Source organism: Capricornis sumatraensis, chromosome 2 (assembly GCF_032405125.1).
Source record: "Capricornis sumatraensis isolate serow.1 chromosome 2, serow.2, whole genome shotgun sequence".
Taxonomy (NCBI): Eukaryota; Metazoa; Chordata; class Mammalia; order Artiodactyla; family Bovidae; genus Capricornis; species Capricornis sumatraensis.
This window is the reverse complement of record NC_091070.1, coordinates 30,243,493-30,268,822: the sequence shown is the minus strand read 5'-3', so window position 1 is coordinate 30,268,822 and position 25,330 is coordinate 30,243,493. Positions and strand designations below refer to the sequence as shown.

The 25,330-nt window shown below is 36.6% G+C and overlaps 1 protein-coding gene across 1 annotated transcript in view; it reads right to left on the bottom strand.

The window, feature by feature from the left end:
• C2H14orf39 (chromosome 2 C14orf39 homolog) overlaps positions 1-22,221 on the bottom strand; it is a 48,038-nt gene extending 25,817 nt beyond the window's left edge. Inside the window, exons 1-10 of the mRNA XM_068966729.1 lie at positions 22,173-22,221; positions 22,017-22,073; positions 20,879-21,005; positions 9,995-10,084; positions 4,641-4,828; positions 4,485-4,527; positions 2,608-2,728; positions 1,569-1,660; positions 1,040-1,173; positions 169-245 (exon numbers count right to left, since the gene is read on the bottom strand). Coding sequence (XP_068822830.1) covers positions 169-245; positions 1,040-1,173; positions 1,569-1,660; positions 2,608-2,728; positions 4,485-4,527; positions 4,641-4,828; positions 9,995-10,084; positions 20,879-21,005; positions 22,017-22,073; positions 22,173-22,221 — 978 coding nt within the window. The remainder of the gene's footprint in view (positions 1-168; positions 246-1,039; positions 1,174-1,568; positions 1,661-2,607; positions 2,729-4,484; positions 4,528-4,640; positions 4,829-9,994; positions 10,085-20,878; positions 21,006-22,016; positions 22,074-22,172) is intronic.
• Positions 22,222-25,330: the final 3,109 nt, after the last annotated feature.

The window sequence follows — 25,330 nt, the reverse complement described above, 5'->3', positions numbered from 1 at the left end:
ACCATACAAAACTCTTAAGTTTTTCATATCCTGAGATTGTACTAATGGCTAGTTTAATATATTTATAACACACACACACATACACACACACACACCCTAAATGCAGTACATTCATTATATCATTTAATGCAAGCATTTCATTTGTACTATTAAAAAAGAAATACCTACATGTGCATCATTTTCTTTTTGCTTGAAGTCAATATTGGCAAGCTTTGACTGACTCACAGAACTTTCTTCTTTTTTATCTAGATTATTAAATTGTACAACTTCAAATCAATGCCAGAAATAGAATCAAATGTCATGTCCAACATTTAACCTAACCTTGTAATTTAAAAAATCAAGTTACAAAGTATTTAAAGTAAAGAATTATGAAATTATTACATAATCTTAATTCTTCAATATATAGTAGCTACTATAATAACCATGTATGTAAAATGAAAAACAGCTGATTAAAAATAAATAAGTAAATTTTTAAAATTAAATTTTAGAAAGTAGCTGACAAAACTACATCTTTATAATAGGGAACCAAAGAACAAAGAGTGGTGATGTAAATGACTGGGGAATAAAACAGCTAGTGTAGTTAACCTAGCACAATGTAGTTAATCTATCCATCGAATAAAACATGATTTAAATGTCTCAGTGACTAAGTCACAATATCATTACCACAAGTCTCACCACCATGGGGTCACAAAGAGTCAGACACAACTGAGTGACTTTAATCATACATATTGAGAATACAACCTCTCAAATGAAAAATATATAATTATTCATCCTCTTATGATAGCTGGAAACCAGACTAAAACTCTTTTTTAAAAAAAATCATGAGTGATTTCTCTCTCAAAAAGAAAAATGTTATGTATAGAAGGCACATATTGCTTGCTCTCAGAAAGAACCAAAGTGACACTTTATGAGTCTATAAGTCTCCAGTATTATTAGCTCTTGCTTACACCAAGTGATAACTAAAATTGCTCCTTTCTATTCCTTCTTTTATATGTTCTCAAACAAAACTAAGTTTTTGAATAATAAACAGATACTGTACCTATAACTCTTGGTTCTGAAGAATGCATCTTTATTGGTTTTACTAATTTCTGAGATTCATATGGAAGAAATAATTGACTGTTTTGAGCGGTTTTGTTCAACGTAAGTACAGGTTGTGGATCTTTTTCAAAAATTCTAAAGAGAAGAGTGAATAATATTAAATATTAGCTAAGTAAAAATTAGCATATTTTAAAGTTAGAAGAGATATTTAGATATTATATAGCTAAAACTCCTCAAGTTGTATAGAATATGTAATAAATTTTAAATATAGAATATCTGTTCACATAAACAAAGAGCTATTTTAAAGTTTACCTATACCTTTCTCTTGAGGCTTCCCTGGTGGCTAAAATGGTAAAGAATCTGCCTGCAATGCAGGAAACCCTGCTTGGGAAGATGCCCTGGAGAAAGGAATGGCTACTCTCTCTGGTATTCTTGCCTAGAGAATCCCATAGACAAAAGAGCCTGGCGGGCTCCAGTCCATGGTGTCTCAAAGAGCCCAACATCACTTAGTGGCTAAACCCCCACCATACCTTTCTTTCAATTCCTTTCTCTTTTCTACTTTTTTACTTTTTTCTTCTAGAGTTTCTGTAAGATTCTTCATTTCATAATGTCTTGCAATCTGCTAAAAAGAAAAATGACAAAGCAAAACAAAATAAATACCTGCAAAGCATTAAGAAACATTTGGTTATCTCACCTGATGAATATGATTTTTTTTCTACATAATCACAAGATTTATATTTTTGGTAGTACTAACAATCTTTTAGTGAAATTTAATAAAACAGTCAAAATTAACAATAAATTATATTCCTTTTATTCTTCCTTACAACTCCATTAGGAAACCTAGATTTCAATCAACTTTCATTCTTTTTAAAAAGGACAGTCAGAAGCAATGTAGATGTTGATTCTCTACATAGAGATGTCCAATAGTTACTATATATTTTAAAGAAAGTGACACTCATTTTCTTCTTACTAAAATGGTATTACTGTTATGTGGAACCTCATGCTTACAGATGATAAATATACCATCTTTAACACAATTTTAATAAAATTTAAAAAATTAGCCATTCAACTTTTTCTCAAAATTTGGAAGTGACTTTGGTGGCTCTCATACTCATCAATTAAAGCCACATTTCAATAGATGACACTAAAAATATATTCAAGAAAATATCATGTATCATCAATCTTAAAGGCTAAAAACTAGTTCTGGCCTAGCTTTATAAAGACTGCAGTCATAAATTTTCTAGATTAAGGTTTTTAAATCATTTAATAACTTGTTTTGCTTTTTGACAGCACTGCTGTAAGCTCTGTCAATGCCTTTAAATATCTATTATTAAGCTCCAACTTGTTCTTTCTTTATCTTCTTTCCTTAGCACTCAAAGAAAGTTAGACTATTTCCAAAACTCAGAGTTGAATATACTCAATACCTAAAAACATTTTGGCTCCAAAGGTAATCTGAGGCAAATAAATTATTGAGTTGCTTTAGAAACAGCTCTTCTTAGACCATCATCTAACATACCATTACACTTATACATTAACATACATATTAGAAACATATAACAAAATTAATACCTTGTTTAAATAATTAATTTCTATTTCCATGTCATCTACTTCTTTCTTCAAGTCACATGATCTTTTGGAAAACTGGTTAGCATGTTTAAGAATATCTTGTGTTTTATATCTCAAATTAACCCTTTTATGTTAAGGAACTATGTCATATAAATAACTTTCACATTTATAATATAAGTACTATATAAAAATAATTAGTATTATATAAAATTAATTATATATATCATATATGCAATATGAATAACAGTATCTGAAAACAGCAGAAAGACTAATACAAACATCTGGCAAACTGTCAATTTACTGTTTGTCTACATTATATACTTAGCTTAAAAATAATATCTCATCAAATGCATGTTAGGATTTTTTCTTTCAGTTAAATTTTTTCACAGGGCAGTTTTTTACTTTTATTTTTAACCCAAGTTTATCATGTCATTTGGCATGATAAACATAATCAAGTCCAAACTAAACTGCTTTAGTTTCTATAATTTATTTGTTCTAAGATCAACATTATAAATCCACTCAATCTTCTTTTTCTTGCTCTTTATGGTCCATCTGTGCACCAGGAGAACTCAAAAGAGAGCTATATCTTCTCTTTGAACTTTCTGCTTGAACTAGATTTACACTCAATTTGAAGTAGAGAATCTCTCAGCTGCTAACAAAACTTCTGCATGATTACTGGTTTCTACAATTTCCTAAGTTACTCTGCAATCCATTAGGAAAATTTTTTAAATATATAGAACAGTGCTAATGAGTAAGAACTCCAGAGAAAATCTTTGCCAGACCTTTCCTATTTCACTAAAATTTAGGATTTATATGCTAGAGTATAAAATTTCAAATGAACTTTGTAACACTATGCTATAATCATAGTATCAATTTAAATTTTTTAGATATAGACGGTTAACTCCTAATCTTCAACTCTCCCCACCTTCATCACCTCTTCATGTCTGTCAAACAATGTCTCATCCGTTTCTACAATCCAAGTCCCTAAACCCCTGCTGTGCCTTCTGCATCTACCACCAACCTCTGCCTCTTCCCACTGAAAGTTAAAACACTCACAGTTTAATAGAAGAAATGGACATGCAAACAAGTAATTCTAATGCAGTGGCAATGTATTAGATCAGCAGCAAATGAACAACAAAGTACAGAATAAGCTAAACCCAAACATGAAGAGAGCAAACAGCAAAGGAGTTAAAAGGATGATTTAGGATGAAGCAGCATGAAGCAAGGTAGAATACAGGGATAAAGAAGACTTAGTACAAACAGTGGAGTTATAATCTGATAGGAAAGCATATGAAGGATTGTGGAGGTTGGAAGAGGATTAAAGTTCCAAGTTCATCATGGGAGAAGATCTCCTTGACAAAGAGATGAGACTTAGACCAATTAAAAATTACTTAAGCATCTAAAACAATGCCACTGCATTAGAATTACTTGTTTATATGTTTGTTTCCTCTACCAAACTGTGAGCTCCTTATGAGAAAGCTCTGTATCTTCTTGAGTACTTCCTGGCACAAAGTAGATACCCAATGAATTGTGACTCACGTCCTTACCACCTTCCATCCTAATAGAAATAATCAACTGACTTAATTGAAACTCTTTGGTAAGACAAAGCAAAATAACTTTTTTATTGGTTTGGTTGCTAAGTTATGCCACTTAAAGACAAGTACATATACCACTTTATTTGCATGAAGATTTTTTGCTTCTGATGACATGCACATATATGAAAACTAATTCCAGATGACTTTTAAAGTAATCTCTTAATTTTTTAATTAAACAAAAAAGCCAAATCAATGTAACAGTCACAGGAAAACACAGTAACAGCTAGAATACAGAAACAATACTTATCAAATAAAAATTCTAAGTAGAAATACTACTGTGGATACATATGTAGTGTCCAACTGGTAAGTGATGGAAAGGGAGCAGGCACTGAAAAACAAAACCATATTGATTTATTATATCCTTTTCACTAAAGGGTAATGTTATTAAAACAGTATGTATCAAAAATATGTATGTATCAAACAGTATGTATAAAAAATTACCTAAAAATTCCATAAAAATAGTTTCATTCATTTTCAGTTGTTCAGTACTTGTCAACACTCTGTTTTTAATTTCTTCATATTCTCTTTTCTTCTCATAATATTCATGTGAGAGGGGTGTTTCTGAGTATTTTAGTCGATATTGCTTTAAAACATCTTCATACTGACATATATAACCATGGTACATTTTTCTGTTAAAATTAAAAGAAATGATATCAATGTAACAAAAGTGTATCTAAAAACTTTCTAAAATCACTTGTTAAAAACTACTAAATTAAGCATTAAAGACAAGTTAAAAATCTACTTATTTTTGCTTCACTCAATACTGTCTGCCCTTTAAACTTTTCTTAACTCTATAAAACTTTTCAATTCTCTACACTTTTTCTTCACTACCTGAGTTCCTCACTCCTTAATCCTCTTCAATTAAAATTCTACTTCCACCATTCTAATGAATCCACCCTTCCCAAGGTTACCAATGATCTAATTTGTCCAACTTAGTGATCTCTTTTCACTTCTCATCCTACATGACAATGCAGAACCTGGTTCTTTTGATTACTTCTTGAATCTCTATCCTCTAAATCTCTATTCTTCCCAGTTCAGCTACCTTTATAACTATGCCTTTAAATCTCCTTAAGTTTTCTACGCTAAAATTATCACATTCTATGTGACAGAACTTTGGGTTCACAATCATTCTTGCATACTCCACAACTGTTTTATAAGAAAATTTCAGCACTGTTTGGAGGAATTCCTCCAGTACCGCTCAGGTAGAGGTGAATAGTCATCTCTTCAAGAACCAGTCTTGAGTGAGATGGTCAATTCTTGCAAAAAAAGATATTAACACTCCCTTCTTACCTGAACTTTGCATGATCTACAAGACGAGTCAGTTACTATGATCTATGGGCCAAATCTAACCTGCTACCTGTTTTTGTACAGTCTACGAGCTAAGAACCATTTTTACTTTTTTAAATTATTTTTTAAAATCAAAATAATAATAATAATACTTCATGACAGATCAAAATTAATGAAAATCAAGCTGCAAATGTCCATAAAGAAAGTTTTATTAGAACACAATACTTACATATTCCCTAAAGTTGCTCTTATACCAAAATACCAGACTGGAGTGGCTATGACAAACACTTTAACATTTAAAAAGCCTAGAACATTTACTATCGGGACCTTTAGCAAAAAAAGTTTGCCATTCCTCACCTACAACATTGAACATGTTCAATCCAGTTCACTGCAAAACCATATTCTTGAGAGAAGAAAAAGATGGCAGAGTAGAGGGACAGGGAGCTCATCTCTTCCCACAAACACAACAAAACTACATTTACAGGTAGAATGATTCTTATAGAATACCTACTTAAAGCTTGCAGACGATCTCAATTAAAGGTACAAGGAAGATTACCATGTAACCACTGCTCCTGAAGGAGGACTGAAATCTGAGCCAATTATCTGCACTCCCACTTTGGCATGGGGGTGAGGCTTGGGCAGGTTCTCATGCAGGTGGATTTGTGGTCACACTTACATTCCTTATCCCTTCATAGATCATAGCCTGTTGTGGCAAAGGGCTGGCATAACTCAATGGAGCTATCAGCCATGCTGTTTAGGGCCACCCAAGATAGACGCATCATAGTGAAGAGTTCTGACAAAATATGGTCCACAGGAAATGGCAAACCACTCTAGTATTCCTCCTGAGAGAACCCCATGAACAGTATGAAGAGACAAAAAGATATGACATTGGAAGCTGAGTCCCCCAGGTTGGGAAATGTCCAATATGCACCTGGGGAAGAGCAATGAACAATTACTAATAGCTCCAGAAATAATGAAGTGGTTGGACCAAAGCAGAATTAGCACTCAGTTGTGGATGTGACGTGATAAAAGTAAATCTCGACACTGTAAAGAACAATATGGCACAGGAACCTGGAATGTTAGCTCCACAAATTAAGGTAAATAGGCTGTGGTCAAACAGGAGATGGCAGGAGTGAACATCAACATTTTAGGAGTCAGAAAACTAAAATGGACTGGAATGGGTGAATTTAATTCAGCTGAAATGATCTCCTTTAGGATGGACTGGTTGAATCTCCTTGCAGTCCAAGGGACTCTCAAGAGTCTTCTCCAACACCACAGTTCAAAAGCATCAATTCTTCTGCGCTCAGCTTTCTTCACAGTCCAACTCTCACATCCATACATGACTACTGGAAAAAACAGAGCTTTGACTAGATGGACCTTTGTTGGCAAAGGAATGTCTCTGCTTTTTAACATGCTGGCTAGATTGGTCATAAATTTTCTTCCAAGGAGCAAGCATCCTTTAATTTCATGGCTGTAGTCACCATCTGCAGTGATTTTGGAGCCCCAAAAAATAAAGTCTGTCACTGTTTCCCCATCTGTTTGCCATGAAGTGATGGGACCAGATGGCATGATCTTAGTTTTCTGAATGTTGAGTTTTAAGCCAACTTTTTCCCTCTCCTCTTTCACTTTCATCATGAGGCTCTTTAGTTCTTCTTCACTTTCTGTCATATGGTGTCTTCTGCATATCTGAGGTTATTGATATTTCTCCCAATAATCTTGATTCCAGCTTGTGCTTCATCCAGCCCAGCGTTTCTCGTGATGTACTCTGCATATAAGTTAAATAAGCAGGGTGACAATATACAGCCTTGATGTTCTCCTTTCCCTATTTGGAACTAGTCTGTTGTTCCATGTCCAGCTCTAACTGTTGCTTCCTGACCTGCATACAGATGTCTCAAGAGGCAGGTCAGGTGGTCTAGTATTCCCATCTCTTGAAGAATTTCCCACAGTTTGTGGTGATCCACACAGTCAAAGGCTCTGGCATAGTCAATAAAGCAGAAGTAGATGTTTTTCTGGAACTCTCTTGCTTTTTCAATAATCCAACGGATGTTGGAATTTGATCTCTGGTTCCTCTGCCTTTTCTAAATCCAGCTTGAGTATCTGGAAGTTCACAGTTCATGTACTGTTGAAGCCTGGCTTGGAGAATTTTGAGCATTACCTTACTAGCGTGTGAGATGAGTGCAATTGTGTGGTAGTTTGAGCATTCTTTGGCATTGCCTTTCTTTGGGATTGGAATGAAAACTGACCTTTTCCAGTCCTGTGGCCACTGCTGAGTTTTCCAAATTTGCTGGCATATTGAGTGCAGCACTTTCACAGCATCATCTTTCAGGATTTGAAATAGCTCCACTGGAATTCCATCACCTCCACTAGCTTTGTTTGTAGTGATGCTTCCTAAGGCCCATTTGACTTCGCATTCCAGGATGTCTGGCTCTAGGTGAGTGATCATACCATCACAAATATCTGGATCATGAAGATCTTTTTGAATAGTTCTTCTGTGTATTCTTGCCAAGTCTTCTTAACATCTTCTGCTTCTGTTAGGTCTACACCATTTCTGCCCTTTATTGTGCCCATCTTTGCATGAAATGTTCCCTTGGTATCTCTAATTTTCTTGAAGAGATCTCTAGTCTTTCCCATTCTGTTTTTTCCTCTGTATCTTTGCACTGATCACTGAGAAAGGCTTTCTTATCTTTCCTTGCTATTATTTGGAACTCTGCATTCAAATGGGTATATCTTTCCTTTTCTCTTTTGCTTTTCACTTCTCTTCTTTTCACAGCTATTTGTAAGGCCTCGTCAGACAGCCATTTTGCTTTTTGCGTTTCTTTTTCTTGGAAATGGTATTGATCCCTGTCTCCCGTACAATGTTATGGACCTCCATCCATAGCTATTCAGGCACTCTGTCACATCTACCCCCTTGAATCTATTTCTCACTTCTACTGTATAATTGTAAGGGATTTGATTTAGGTCATACCTAAATGGTCTAGTGATTTTCCCTACTTTCTTCTATTTAAGTCTGAATTTGGCAATAAGGAGTTCATGATCTGAGCCACAGTCAGCTCCCAGTCTTGTTTTTGCTGACTGTATAGAGCTTCTCCATCTTTGGCTTCAAAGAATATAATCAATCTGATTTCAGTATTGACTATCTGGTGATGTCCATGTGTAGAATCTCTTCTTGTGTTGTTGGGAGAGGGTGTTTGCTATGACAAGTACATTCTCTTAGCAAAACTGGAAGGTGCTGTATGTCTTCACAGAACCAGTCAACTTCAACTTCTTCAGGATTAGTGGTTGGGGCAATACTTGGGCCAGTACTTGGGTAAAGAAATGCAGTACTTGGGTGCAGTCTCAAAAACAACAGAATGATCTCCATTCATTTCCATGGCAAACCATTCAACATCACAGTAATCCAAGTCTATCCCCCAACCACTAAGGCTGAAGAAGCTGAAGTTGACCAGTTCTGTATAGACATACAACACCTTCTAGAACTAACACCAAAAACAGATGTTCTTTTCATCATAGAGGATTGGAATGCAAAAGTAAGAAGTCAAGAGGTACCTGTAGTAACAGGCAAGTTTGACCCTGGAATACAAAATGAAGTAGGGCAAAGGCTAACAGAGTTTTGTCAAGAGAACATACTAGTCATAGCAAACACTCTCTTTCAACAACACAACAGACAATTCTACACATGGATCTCACCAAATGATCAATGCCAAAATTGATTATATTCTTTGCAGCCAAAGATGGAGAAGCTCTATACAGTCAGCAAAAACAAGACCTGGAGTTGAATGTGGCTCAGATCATGAGCTCCTTACTGAAAAATTCAGACTTAAATTGAAGAAAATAAGGAAAACCACTAGGTCATACATCAATTATACCTCAATAAAGCTGGGGGGAAAATAGTAAGAAAAAAATAAAAATTAAAAATAAACTTGATACTGTTCTTATCCAATTATGTTAAAAATAAAAACATTTCAATTTTTTTAAATTAAGTGAAATTATTATATATTGTGTTCCAAGTTCCTCACTTTGTTTCATTATATTCACTAACTACATTTAATCCCCCAAACCAAGTGATTTAACACATAATAAACCCACACAAATATTAATATTTTTCCATCAGAATATAATATCCTGCTAAAAAACTGAAAAACACAAATTTTATATAAAAATACCCTTTTAAAGCCAATATTCCAATTTTCTCATAAGCTAATTTTATAACCGTCTGCTCCCTAAGGTGTTTGACCATAGCAACTCAGTCATAAAAAACATTAACTGAAGCACTCTGCTTTATATTGCTACTGATAGTTACTATGTTAAGGATATATTTAAATATATCTAAGGTTGGAAAGAGCTTTATAACAAATAGGTAGGCCAACAATGACAACCAAAGAGTCCAAAACACTGGATTTACTTTTTAAAAATTTTGTGTACATTTTTCAATTAATATTTTTATAAATAATGTCTTATTAAAACTAACTTATAGAATTGATAAGCTTAAATTAATATTTATACTATACTTGTCTTTTTCAATAGTTTCTTGATAAATAATAAATTGCTCCTGCATGTAGTCTTCATGTTTATGAAATACATCACATGTTGGCTTCCAGCTATGGATAAAAAATACTGTAATTAGCATCTCAGAATAATAAATTGAAGAAATAATAGAAATGAATTTAACCACTTAAACAATCTTTCCTTTCTTGGAGAAAGTAAGCTTACATTAAGAAAAACATTCCCATTTCCCATCATCACCACTATGACCATAATTGTATACATGTTCAAATATCAACATCCACTAATTTTTCACATAAAAGTTTGTTTGGGAACCATGACTAGGAAAGGAACAAATTTGACATGCCTGGATTGTATATTGCTATGACATCTCTGGAATATACTCTGCAACACTCTGTGTTGAGTTGAGTGTTGGCATCAGGCTATCTTTCTCATCATACTTATAAGATCTTCCATACTTATAAGATATGTAAGATATATAAGATCTCATCATACTTATAAGGGCTTCCCTGGTGGCTCAGAGGTTAAAGTGTCTGCCTGCAATGCGGGAGACCTGGGTTCGATCCCTGGGATGGGAAGATCCTCTGGAGAAGGAAATGGCAACCCACTCCAGTATTCTTGCCGGGAGAACCCCATGGACAGAGGAGCCTGGTGGGCTACAGTCCACGGGGTTGCAAAGAGTCGGACACGACTGAGCGACTTCACTCACTCATCTCACTCATAAGATCTTAGTTAAGAAATTCTATTGGAATAAATATTTATAGAGTTGTTGCTGTTCAGTCACTAAATCATAACCAACTCTTTGCGACCCCATGAACTGCAGCATTCCAGGCTCCCCTTATTTTACTATCTCCCAGAGTTTGCTCAAATTCATGCCCACTGACTCAGTGATGCTAATTAACCATCTCATCCTATGCCACTCCCTTCTCCTTTTGCCTTCAATCTTTCCCAGCATCAAAGTCTTTTCCAATGAGTTGGCTCTTCGAACCAGGTGGTCAAAGTATTGGATCTTCAGCTTCAGCATCAGTCCCTCCGATGAATATTCAGGGTTGATTTACTTTGGGATTGATGGATTTGATCTCCTTGCAATCCATGCAACTTTCAAGAGTCTTCTCCAGCACAATTTGAAACCATCAATTCTTTGGTGCTCAGTCTTCTTCACGGACCAACTCTCACATCCGTACATGACTACTGAAAAACGGACTCTACAGATCTTTGTAGACAAAGTGATGTCTCTGATTTTTACTATACTGTTTCTGTTTGTCATAGCTTTCCTTTCAACGAGCAAGTGTCTTTTAATTTCATGGCAGCACCTGTCACTGTCTGCAGTGACTTTGGAGCCCAGGAAAAGAAAATTTGTCAACGCTTCCACTTTTTCCCCTTGTATTTGCCATGAAGAGACGGGACCAGGTGCCCTGATCTTAGCTTTTTGAATGTTGAGTTTTAAGCCAGCTTTTTCACTCTCCTCTTTCACCCTCTTCAGGAGATTCTATTAGTTCAGTTCAGTTCAGTTGCTCAGTCATGTCCAACTCTTTGTGACCCCATGAATCGCAGCACGCCAAACCTCCCTGTCCATCACCAACTCTCGGAGTTCACTCAAACTCATGTCCGTCGAGTCGGTGATGCCATCCAGCCATCTCATCCTCTGTCGTCCCCTTCTCCTTCTGCCCCCAATCCCTCCCAGCATCAGGGTCTTTTCAAATGAGTCAACTCTTCGTATGAGGTGGCCAAAGTATTGGAGTTTCAGCTTTAGCATCAACCCTCCCAATGAACACCCAGGGCTGAACTCCTTTAGAATGGACTGGTTGGATCTCTTTGCAGTCCAATTGACTCTCAAGAGTCTTCTCCAACACCACAGTTCAAAAGCATCAATTCTTCGGCGCTCAGCTTTCTTCACAGTCCAACTCTCACATCCATACATGACCACTGGAAAAACCATAGCCTTGACTAGATGGACATTTGTTGGCAAAGTAATGTCTCTGCTTTTCAATGTTATCTAGGTTGGTCATAACTTTCCTTCCAGGGAGTAAGCGTCCTTTAATTTCATGGCTGTAATCACCATCTGCAGTGATTTTGGAGCTCAAAAAAATAAAGTCTGACACTGTTTCCACTGTTTCCCCATCTATTTCCCATGAAGTGATGGGACCAGATGCCATGATTTTAAAAGAGATTCTTTGCTGCTGCTGCTGCTGCTGCTAAGTCGCTTCAGTCGTATTCAACTCTGTGCGACCTCATAGACGGCAGCCCACCAAGCTTTCCCGTCCCTGGGAGTTCCTGCTAAATCCCCATGGACAGAGGAGCCTGACTCTTCACTTTCTGCCATTAGAGTGGTATCATCTGCATATCTGAGGTTGTTTATATTTCTCCTGGAAATCTTGATTCCAGCATGTGATTCATCTAACCCAGAATTTTGCATGCATGATGTACTCTGAACATAAGTTAAATAAGCAGGGCTAGCATAAGGGATAAAGGGATTTTTTCTCCTTTCAAATTTAGAAATTTATACCCTCCTGAATTTGAAAGAAACTAGACCAAAATGAATTATAAAATCAGACAGTAAGTATAAAATGAATATTCTGCTTACACATTTGTTTTTATTACATGACTGGAAAGATGTCGCCAATGCGAAAAATCTAAAATTAAGCATATGCCACTGCAGCTTACATTCTAAGTATTGTTCAAATATTTCCTCTAGATCTTTTCTAATATTTTTTTATTTTTCAGATTCAAAAAGTACTCATACCCACCTTTGAAGCACAAATGTATACATAAGAAAATAATTATCATCCATAGTCTCAACACTGAATAATAACCACTAATATTTCAATTTCATGGCTGCAATCACCATCTGCAGTGATTTTGGAGCCCCCCAAAATAAAGTCTGACCCTGTTTCCACTGTTTCCCCATCTATTTCCAATGAAGTGATGGGACCAGATGCCATGATCTTAGTTTTCTGAATGTTGAGTTTTAAGCCAACTTTTTCACTCTCCTCTTACTCCCAGAGTTCACTCAAACTCATGTCCATTGAGTCAGTGATGCCATCCAGCCATCTCGTCCTCGGTCATCCCCTTCTCCTCCTGCCCCCAATCCTTCCCAGCATCAGAGTCTTTTCCAATGAGTCAGCTCTTCGCATGAGATGGCCAAAGTACTGGAGTTTCAGCTTTAGCATCATTCCTTCCAAAGAACACCCAGGACTGATCTCCTTTAGAATGAACTGGTTGGATCTCCTTGCAGTCCATGGGACTCTGAAGAGTCTTCTCCAACACCACAGTTCAAAAGCATCAATTCTTTGGTGCTCAGCTGCAGTTCATGGGATCTCATAGAGTTGGACATGACTGAGTGACTGAACTGAACTGAATATTTCAATAATTTACTTCCATATTTTACTATAAACAGAGTTTCCCAGGTGGTGCTAGTGGTAAAGAACCAACCTGCCTATGCAGGAGACATAAGAGATGTGGGTTTGATCCCTGGGTTGGAAAGATACCATGGAGGAGGGCATAGTAACCCCCTCTAGTATTCTTGTCTAGAGAATCCCCATGGACAGAGAAGCCTGATGAACTATAGTCCATAGGGTCACCTAGAGTCAGACATGAGTGAAGAGATTTAGCATTCACAAGCAGACACATATAGTTTAACATATTTGAGATCATATTCACATATACAACATATTCACCTTTCAGCTCAGTTCAGTCGCTCAGTCATGTCTGACTCTTTGCGACCCGATGAACCGCAGCACACCAGGCCTCCCTGTCCATCACCACCTCCCAGAGTCCACCCAAACCCATGTCCATTGAGTCGATGATGCCATCCAACCAGCTCATCCTCTGTAGTCCCCTTCTCCTCCTGCCCCCAATCCCTCCCAGCATCAGGGTCTTTTCCAATGAGTCAGCTCTTCACATCAGGTGGCCAAAGTATTCACCTTTATCACTTAGTTTTAAACTATATACATTTTCTTTGTTACTAAAAATTCACTGTAAAAGTTATAATAAATAGAACATATTACTCATTCCAATATTGTTAGCCATTTTAGTTACTCTAAGTTTCTCTTAAGAACTTGCACTTAAATGTTTGCCTGAGTTTTCAATCATTTCCTTCAACAATATTTCCCAAAATGGAATTATAAGATCAAAGGTTATATATACATACATTCTGAATATTTTTAAAATTCTGTAAGAACTATATTTTCATTGAAAAGATACTCTTTATAAGCATTTTGATGTACATATGTCTGCTAAGACACATCAGTCATGTCTGACTGTTGCAACCCCATAGACGGTAGCCCACTAGGCTTCCACTTCCCTGGGATTCTCCAGGCAAGAACACTGGAGTGGGTTGCCATTTCCTTTTCCAATGCATGCAAGTGAAAAGTGAAAGTGAAGTTGCTCAGTCATGTCCGACTCTTAGCAACCCCATGGACTGAAGCCCACCAGGCTCCTCCATCCATGGGATTTTCCAGGCAAGAGTACTGGAGTGGGGTGCCATTGCCTTCTCCATACATATGTCTAGACTTGTTCTAATTATACATATATAAATACACAATTACTATATTGAGTTTATTCTATGAATGCTGTTTCAATGTTTTGTTCAATTTGTAATATACTGTTAACACGTTTCATGTCAATAAATATTGACATATAGCATAAATTAATAGACTGTTTACTGTTCATTCATATGGATGAACCAAAATTCATTTAAACTATCACCTAATATTGAACACTGAGCTGCTTCCAATGTTCTATCATAAAAGGTTGATATAAATACGTTGTTGTACATTATATCTTTTAGAAAATATCTATTTCCTTACAAAAGTTTATCAGAAATGATACCATTCAATCAAAAGTCATGCTTATTTTTAAAGTCTTTAAAGTATGCAGATATGTCATCCAAAAGGTATAAACCAGTGTATATTCCTACATTACCCTACCATAGTTTGGCCAAACTACAGGGAGGGAACATAGCCCCATCCATCAGCAGAAAATTGGATTAAAAATCTACTGAGCATGGCCTTGCCCATCAGAGCAAGACCTGTTTGCCCCAGAGCCAGTAACTCAGGGAGCTTCTACAAGCCTTTTATCCTTATCCACCAGAGTGAAGTGAAGTGAGGTTGCTCAGTCATATCTGACTCTTCACGACCCCGTGGACTGCAGCCTACCAGGCTCCTCCACCCATGGGATCTTCCGGCAAGAGTACTGGAGTGGGTTGCCGTTTCCTTCTCCAGGGGATCTTCCCCACCCAGGGACTGAACCCAGGTCTCCTGCATTGTAGACAGACGCTTTACCGTCTGAGCTGCCAGGGAAGTCTACCGCCAGAGGGGAGACAGAATGAAAACCACAATCACAGAAAACTAATCAAACCGATCACATGGGTCACATCCTTGTCTAATTCAATGAAACTATGAGCCATGCCATGTAGGGCCACCCAAGACAGACTAGTCATGGTGGAGAGTTCAGTCCACTGGAGAAGGAAATGGCAAACCACTTCAGGATTCTTACCTTGAGAACCCTATGAACAGTATGAAAAGGCAAAAAGATATGACACTGAAAGATGAACTTCCCAGGTCAATAGGTACCCAATATGCTACTGGAGAAGAGTGAAGAAATAGCTCCAAAAGGAATAAAGAGATTCAGCCAAAGTGGAAACAATGCCCAGTTATGGATGTGTCTGATGGTGAAAATAAAGTCTGAAGCTATAAAGAATAATACTGCATAGGAACCTGGAATGTTAGGACCATGAATCAAGTTAAATTGGAAGTGGTCAAGCAAGAGATGGCAAGAATGAACATCAACATTCTAGGAATCAGTGAACTAAAATGAACTGGAATGGGTAAATTTAATTCAGATGACCATTATATCTACTACTGTGGGCAAGACTCCCTTAGGAGAAATGGAGTAGCTCTCACAGTTAACAAGAGAGTCCGAAATGCAGTTCTTGGGTGCAGTATCAAAAATGACAGAATGATCTCTGTTCATTTCCAAGGCAAACCATTCAATATCACAGTAATCCAAGTCTATGCCCCAACCAGTAACGCTGAAGAAGCTGAAGTTGAACAGTTCAGTGATGGCCTACAAGAACTTCTAGAACTAACACCAAAAAGAGATGTCCTTTTCATCATAGGGGAGTAGAATACAAAAGTAGGAAGTCAAGAAGTAACAGGCAAGTTTGGCCTTGGAGTACAAAATGAAGCAGAGCAAAAGCTAACAGAGTTTTGCCAAAGGAATGCACTGGTCATAGCAAACACACTCTTCTAACAACATAAGAGATGACTACACATGGACATCACCAGATGATCAATACTGAAATCAGATTGGTTATATTCTCTGCAGGTAAAGATGGAGAAGCTCTATACAGTTAGCAAAAACAAGACCGGGAGTTGACTATGGCTCAGATCATGAACTCCTTATTGCCAAATTCAGACTTAAATAGAAGATAGTGGGAAAAACCACTAGGCACAATTCAGGTATGGCCTAAATCAAATCCCTTACAATTATACAGTGGAAGTTAAAAATAGATTCAAGGGATTACATTTGATAGACAGAATGCCTGAAGAACTATGGATGGAGGTTCATAACATTGTACAGGAGGTGATGATCAAGACCATGTCAAGAAAAAGAAATGCAAAAAGGCAAAATGGTTGTCTGAGGAGGCCCTACAAATAGCTGAGAAAAGAAGAAAAGTGAAAGGCAAAGGAGAAAGGAAAAGATATATCCAAGCAAGGAGAGATAAGAAAGCTTTCCTAAGTGATCAATGCAAAGAAAGAAGAAAACAATAGAATGGGAAAGACTAAGAGATCTCTTCAAGAAAATTAGAGATACCAAGGGAATACTTCATGCAAAGATGGGCACAATAAAGGACAACGATGGTATGGACCTAACAGAAGCAGAAGATATTAAGACCTGGCAAAAATACACAGAAGAACTATTCAAAAAATACCTTAATGACCCAGATAACCATGATGGTGTGATCACTCACCTAGAACTAGACATCCTGGAATGTGAAGTCAAGTGGGACTTAGGAAGCATCACTACAAACAAAGCTAGTGGAGGTATTGGAAATTCCAGTTGAATTCCTCAAAGATGATCCTTAAAGATGATGCTGTAAATGTTGCACTCAATATGCCAGCAAATTTGGAAAACTCAGCAGTGGCCACAGGACTGGAAAAGGTCAGTTTTCATTCCAATCCCAAAGAAAGGCAATGACAAAAATGTTCAAACTACTGCATAATTGCACTCATCTCACACACTAGCAAAGTAATGCTCAAAATTCTCCAAGCGAGGCTTCAATAGTACATGAACTGGGAATTTCCTGATGTCCAAACTGGATTTAGAAAAGGCAAAGGAACCAGAGATCAAACTGCCAACATCTGTTGGATTATCTAAAAAGCAAGAGTTCCAGAAAAGCATCTACTTCTGCTTCACTGACTATACTAAAATTCTTTGTTGTGTAGATCACAACAAACTGTGGAAAATTCTTAAAGAGATGAGAATACCAGATTACCTTACCTACCTCCTGCAAAACCTGTATGCAAGTCAAGAAGAAACAGTTAGAACTGGACATGGAACAATGGACTGGTTTAAAATTGGGAATGCAGTACATCAAGGCTGTATATTATCACCATGTTTATTTAACTTATATGCAGATTACCTCACTGGGAATGCCAAGCTGGAAGAAACACAAGTTGGAATTGAGATTGCAAGGAGAAGTATCAATAACCTCAGATACGTAGATGACACCACCCTTATGACAGAAAGCGAAGAACTAAAGAGCATCTTGTTGAAAGTGAAAGAGGAGAGTGAAAAAGCTGGCTTAAAACTCAACATCCAAAAAATGAAGATCATGGCATCTGATCCTATTACTTCATGGCAAATAGATAGGGAAACAATGAAAACAATGACAGACTTTTATTTTCTTGGGCTCCAAAATCACTGCAGATGGTGACTGCAGCCCTGAAATTAAAAGACACTTGCTTCTTGGAAGAAAAACTATGACCAACCTAGACAGCATATTAAAAAGCAGAGACATTACTTTGCCAACAAAGGTCTGTCTAGTCAAGGCTATGGTTTTTGCAGTAGTCATGTATGGATGTGAGAGTTGGACCACTAAGAAGGCTGAGTGTTGAAGAATTGATGCCTCAACTGTGGTGTTGGAGAAGACTCTTCAAAGTCCCTTGGACAGAAAGGAGATCAACCAGTCAATCCTAAAACAAATCAATCCAGAATATTCACTGGAAGAACTGAGGCTGAAGCTCCAATACTTTGGCCACCTGATGTGAAGAGCTGACTCTTGGGATGCTGGGAAAGACTGAAGGCAGGAGGAGAAGGGGATAACAAAGGACAAGATGGTTGATGGCATCACTAATTCAATGGACATAAGTTTGAGCAAGCTCCAGGAGACGGTGAAGGACTGGGAAGCCTGGAGTGCTGCAGTCCATGGGGTTGCAAAGAGTCAGACACGACTGAGTGATTGAACCACAACAACAACATATTCCTACATTGTGTGAAGAAGGTGATTTTCTTATTTGTTGGCCAATACTGGGTATGAACCTTCTTTAAATTTCTGTAAAACTTAAAGACAACATAATGTACAATAATGTATAATATTATTGCTTTAATTTGGATGTCTTTGATTATTAGTATGAGCATTTGTTCACATGTTCATTAGACACACATTTCTTCATTTTGGTATTTACTTATTTACCATCTTTGCCCATTTTTTTCTAATGGGGCTTTGGCTCTTTATTACTAATTTCTACAAGCACTTTATATTTTTTAAATTGACCCTTCTTTGATGTTTTTCTACTTTATCTTTTTGCTTTTTGTATCAATTTGATGTGTTTTTCTTTTTAATTTCTATGTATACTTACCATTGTTTCCAATGTGATTTCTACCTTTGATGACATAGATCTTCTTCTCTCAAAGATTATAGTCACCTATATTTTTTTCTCATACTTTCATGAATTCATATATCATATTTAAATCGCTTAGCCACAAGCTGAAATCATGAACTAGAGGTATTTGCGCATTAAAATCAACAGATCCTAACTGTCCTCAGCACCCAGCAGAGAATAATCTTGTATAAAGTACATTTTGAACGCAGTAGGTTCTAAGGAGAAACTACCAGTAATTTTCCAGAACCCATTGCAGCTAATTGAGGGAAACCACTGGTAAAACCTACTGCAGTATACCTCAAAGAAAAAGTTGAACTGTACATAGTGTTTCATTAATGCTACTGCCAAAAAAAATTTAAACATTGATAATTTCAGTGTTAGCAAGGTTGTGAGGAATAGAAACTCTCAAATATTGTTGGTGAAAGTATAAGTTATATAATTTTTTTGGAGAGAAGTTTAGAATTACTTATCAAATATTTAAACATGCATACTCTCTGATCTAGCAATGCCATTTCCAGGAGTTCATTCTATAGCAGCAGTTCTAGAAATATGGAAGGAGACCTATATATATTGCTTATAATAGGAAATAACTGTAAATAACCAAAATGTATATTAATAGGAGAATGATTAAGTAACTTAGGATGCATCAGTACTATAAAATACTATGGAGCTGTTAAAAAAAGAATGAAATCTATACACAATCATCACATGTATAGTACCATTTACATTACCTATTGTTAAATTTTAAAAACAAGTTGAAAAATCAATATGGTATGATTGCATTTTTGAGACAAGGAAAGTCAAAAATACAGGTAGACATGAATAAGCATACGTAGTAATGGTGTTGAATGTATATTTTAAAAGGTCTGAAAGGGTACTCACTGTTAAGAGTGATTACCTATAAGAAACAGGACAGGGTGGGGGTGGGGACTGCAGACAGGGAGAGACTTTTTACTCCATATATTTGTATACGCTTTGAATTTTTATACTAGGCATGTGTCACTTTTATTTAAAACAACTATAAAAAAAGTAATAAGGGAAACCAAAAGCTTATGAAATTTTTAAATAACAAAACATTTTAAAACAGGTATGATTCTTAAGTATAGTACTTAATACAAAGACAGTGGCCCACATAAAATTAAATACAGAAAGCTAACACACTTTCTTTTTGTAAGTACTTGATCATACAGTTAGGTTCCATTAACAAGTCTTTGTAAAAAAAAAAAGTCTTTGCTTCAAAATGTTTGCCTTAAATAATATTAATAGATATAACTATTAGAATAGGATGTGAGACTATACTGAAAGAATTAAGATACTAAATAGTTTTATTTTGAAAAGCTACTAATTTTAGGCTAGTTCCCTTAGACAAAAAGATCTTGAAAATTCAAAGGTGAACATTATTTTAGATCTATTTATCTAATAGGAATTTTCTGAGTCTACTCAAAATATTATATTTATACTAACTGGATTTGAACTAGAGAGATCTTAGGGCTTCCCTGATAGCTCAGTTGGTAAAGAATTCACCTGCATTGCAGCAGACCCCGGTTTAATTCCTGGGTGAGAAAGATCCCCTGGAAAAGGGATAGGCTACCCACTAGAGTATTCTTGGGCTTCCTTTGTGGCTCAGCTGGTAAAGAATCTGCCTGCAATGCAGGAGACCTGAGTTCAATCTCTGGGCTGGGAAGATCCCCTGGAGAAAGGAATGGCTACCCACTCCAGTATTCTGGTCTGGAGAATTTCACGGACTGTATAGTCCATGAAGTCACAAACAGTCAGACATGACTGAGTGACTTTCACCTCACTTAGAACACTTACTTCTTTCTTTTGAACCTTCTGTTATCCCTTTTACAGTGTCTTGTAACAAGGAAATTGAAGACCTGATTCATCATTTTCCTAATATAAAATACTACTTTCAAGCAACAGTGTCTTCAACTATAAACTCAATATCCCTGAATAAGAGAATCTAATAACAATTATTGAAAGTTTCTTTAAAATACTCACTTACTACAGTTGTCTTTGATCTCTTTACTATGTTTACAGTAATGAGCAATTTCCTCATCTGTCGTATTTATAGTTTCATGTATCTTACCAACAGTAGCTTTGTATTCTTTAATATCTTCAAAGCATTCTAGAAAACAGAAATATTTATTTTCTTAAGGAAAAATCATAAATTCAAAATAAATACAGTAGGAAAAAACGTATGGCAACTGACCTAAAAAAAGGAGAACCAAAGAATGGACAGGAAATGAAGCTTGAGATGGGAAAGGCCCTAAAGAGCACAGGACAGTCAGGCTTGGTCCTAGACCCAGAAGCTAAGAAGTCGTATTTGAGATTGAAGAGAAATGTCCCCTGTTCCATCTCTAACGTAAGAGGGCTAGATTAAGAAATGTCTAAGATCAATGGTACCTTATGATGTTATGAGTTCATGTAAACATTTATTCACATGATACTAATGTAAGAGTTTTGTTTTTGACAAATGTGAAATTTCTATTAATCAATTCCAGTCATTATTTAATATATCTTCAATTCACTTATTTCTTTGTCACTAGTGAGTAAACACAAGATAAAAATCAAATGTAATTTCTTTAAAAAATTAAAACAAATTCTTAATACCCTATTCTCTTTTGTTGCAGAAAAGATAAACAAATTTATTAAACTTTTCAGAACTATTAGAAATAATAATTGTAGCTTCTTTGGATAGTTTTTATGTAGGATCTTAAAACACTACATTTATATAATTTGCTTTGTCATTCTACTCATAATATTAATTTTGATAATTAGCATTCCTGAAAATGTGGCATCCATTAATTCTGGCCACTGACTTTTGATGATTTCTAAAAATACTTAAAATTTTTTACTCAAATGTTTGAAATAACCTGTGTTGAGGAAAAATATTTTCAATTTTATGTAATATGAGTGATTTCTACTTAAAATTCCTAAACACAAAATAATTAAATGCTGAATACAGAATACTGACATGTACTACTGAAAAACTCGCTAGGTTAAACAGCTTATTATTAGTCACTAGATAGAAGGGGGAGCTCTAATGCCAACTATAAATTATCCTAAACAAAGCAACTGCATAACATCTTATATTCTATAAAAAATTAAAACATCTTTGTCATGCAAAACTACTTACTATTAATTCGCTGAACTATATCTTCTTTAGTACTTATATCTTGTTCATACTGGAAAACTAAAATAAAATAACTCTTTTGTAACTTCATTTCATTGTTAAAATGTCAAATGATAATACAAATAGTTACCTACTTCTTTATTTTCACTTTATACCTACCAAATTCTAGCAAAAGTCTGTCCAGACTGACAAACAGGCTGTCATTCATCTTGGACACTTGCTAAAAAAAAATAATAAGGAAGGATTTTCTAAAAACCTTTTGACACAGTATTATTACATAAAAATGTGGATGGAAAGAAAGACCCCTTCATCCCGGTACTGGGCAGGTATTTTAAAAATTAATGTCGTTATATATATTAAAATAAATATATACAATTATACATAGTAAATTGAATGTCGTTGCATTACTAAAACTTCACAATTGTTTATACATGGTAGTGCCATAAATCACTGAATAATCTGGAGTCCACAGACACCCAGATTTCTCAAAAGGGCATGCTCTTTACAATAAACAGTATCTCTGAATGTCCTTTCTTGGCCTGAGTATTACGTGTAGCAAAATTGTGAAATTCCTTCACCGACAGCTAGGTAAAACCTACAGGAACCGTGCAATTTGACACTGGCGAATTTACCACCAAGAATCTAAAAGTGGAGGTATTTACTGGACTACCAAGTCGCGTTAAAAAAAAAAAAAAAAAAACGCCTGAGGCGGAGTTTGGACCACTCTTCACCACAGAGTCGAAGAGCTACTCTTCCCGCGCGTCCTGAAGCGGGGAGTTTGCTCGCCGACTCCCTTCAGAGACTACTCGCTTCTTTTCACCCGAGACCGTCCCCGACACTCCAGCCTCGCGACGACCCCCGAAGCCTCGGGCTGCAGTGCGGCCGAAAGCGAGGCCACAGGCCAGGAAAGCCCCCAGAACGCAACCTCCAGTCATACTCCGGGGACAGGGCCCTCCAGCCCCGCAAACCCTTCATGGCCGCCTGCCCTCGGAATAACCGCCATACACAGTTCTTCCCCATCCACCTCACAGTGACCCCCTCTGGGACCCGAACGCCCACCCTTCTTTCCCGGATCCCACACTCTACTCGGGGTGGCGAGAGCCGAGGACGCGACAGCAGATCGCCACACAGACCCGTCCGAGCCCCGCCTCTACCTCGCTCGGCCCCACCCAGCCCCGCGAAGCCCACCGCAGGAGCTCCAAGATCGCGCTGAAAAGCGAGGTCTGACTCCACGCGAGACCGGCGCGGCGGCGCTCACGCCTCCCTCCCCCGCGAAGCGAGAATCAAGCGTCCCGCCGCGGGAGACCTGCTGGGATCAGAAGCCCAAGACCCAGGCTAGGGAACCCGTCGGGAGCTATTGTTTTCTTTCCCTAAGACTAGCCAGTCCTCTCGTAAAATAACAGTTTAAAATGCATTTCGGAGAACAGCAATAAAATTGACATTAACCTTAACATGACAACAAAAACCGCTCGAATCAGTCGTCAAAATTCAATTTCGCATTCAGCATTCAAAACTCGCTGAAAAGCAAGTCTAAGAACTCAAATACATTTTCATTTAACAAACATTTTGAGAGTGGTATTTATTGTTTCAAATAAAATGTACATTAATATTTTCTTTCCAAAATGCTGTCTTTGTAATTTATACTCTTAGACCTTGCATATCTAAGGTGAAATAAAGAATTCACTTAATAACTTTTAATTTATGGTTTATAACTTGTTCACAATGATTTAGACAAATAGTCCCCCCAAACTGCCTTCATTATTTGTATTGTTGTTTAGCCACTAAGTTCTCCTTTGCGATCCCATAGACTGTAGCCTGCCAGGCTCCTTTGCCCATGGGATTAATTCCCGGTGAAAATGATGTAAATAATTGCCTCAATTCCCTACACCTAAATTGTTTCACAGATTATTAATATGAAAAAGATACTTTCAGCGAGTTTTCTTAAGTACTTCAGATCATATATGCAATAACCAGTTTTATTATAATGTGATATAACGCTGCTTATTAGTATCAATATAGTGAGTCATCAAAGCTAATTTAATGTAAATTGATGACATAAGAGATTTAGAAGGTTTGTTCTTATACTTGTTTATATTTATTAGTTATCCTTTTTTAGGAAGGTATGAGACAATAGACATGAAGGCTAAATTATCATTAGTCTTGCTGGCGCCACATTGCTATGACTGCTAAGAAAACTTGACAGATCAAAAAAGCTGATCCAGTTCAACTTAATAGTAGATTTTCTTATGTAAATTTGTGGAGACCTAGAAAAACCACCTTATTGAGATCTGGAAATCAATTTACTTACATCTATGTATATCTTTATAAAATATACTCTCATAAAAATACACTTGAGTTCTACCAACTCCACTACCCCTTATTCCATTCCAGAAATTCCTTCTGGAAAAGCATTAAAGATGAAGATGTTCCATCTACTGGAGAGGTTTAAATAATAAATTTTATTCTCCCCTCTAAATCTCAATGAAATATAATGTTCTGTTTGGAAAACTATAGAATGTTGACTCAAGTAATCATTTTCCCTGACAAATCATTAAAATTCTCCCTACCTATTATTAGCACCTTCCCCTCTTACTCCACATATGCAAATCAGAATCTAAAGAAATTCTTAATTTAAAACTGCTGCCTATTAAAATTACACTGTACTACTCTTACTTTGACTGCTAAATGTATCAATTAAAAACATGTCTCTTGCCTACAATTCCTTTCCACTCCTTTCCTCATTGATTTTTCAACCCAACCACTATACCCTAACACATTTAACTGCTTTTTCAGATAATAAAAAAATTTTAGTCCAAATATAACGGTATGTTCTCAGTCTTACCCTTCCCTTCTTCTTTCCTCTTTCTTGTACTTGGTCCCATTAAAATTTTCTGTAACCCTAACCCTGACTTCTAAGACACTACTTTCTTAAAAGAACTACTTTCACATTTCTCTTAGCTGCCCCTCTGATTTTGGCTTCTACTTCTTTCCCTCTCACTATCACTTCCCAACCACAGACTCTTATCTTAGCTTTTTCTTTAACTCTACCCCCGTTCTATATGTTTGTTGGATTATTCATTCAAAATGTGCTTAAAACACCCAAATCTGTATTTCCAGCTGTATCCTATTATCTGTGCGTGTGTGCATGCCTGCGAAGTCAATTCAGTCATGTCTGACTCTCTGCGACCCCATGGACTGTAGCCCACCAGGCTCCTCTGTCCTTGAAATTCTCCAGGCAAGAATCCTAGAGTGGGTTGCCATTCCCTTCTCGAAGGGGATCTTCCCAACCCAGGGATCCAACCTGCATCTCTTACATC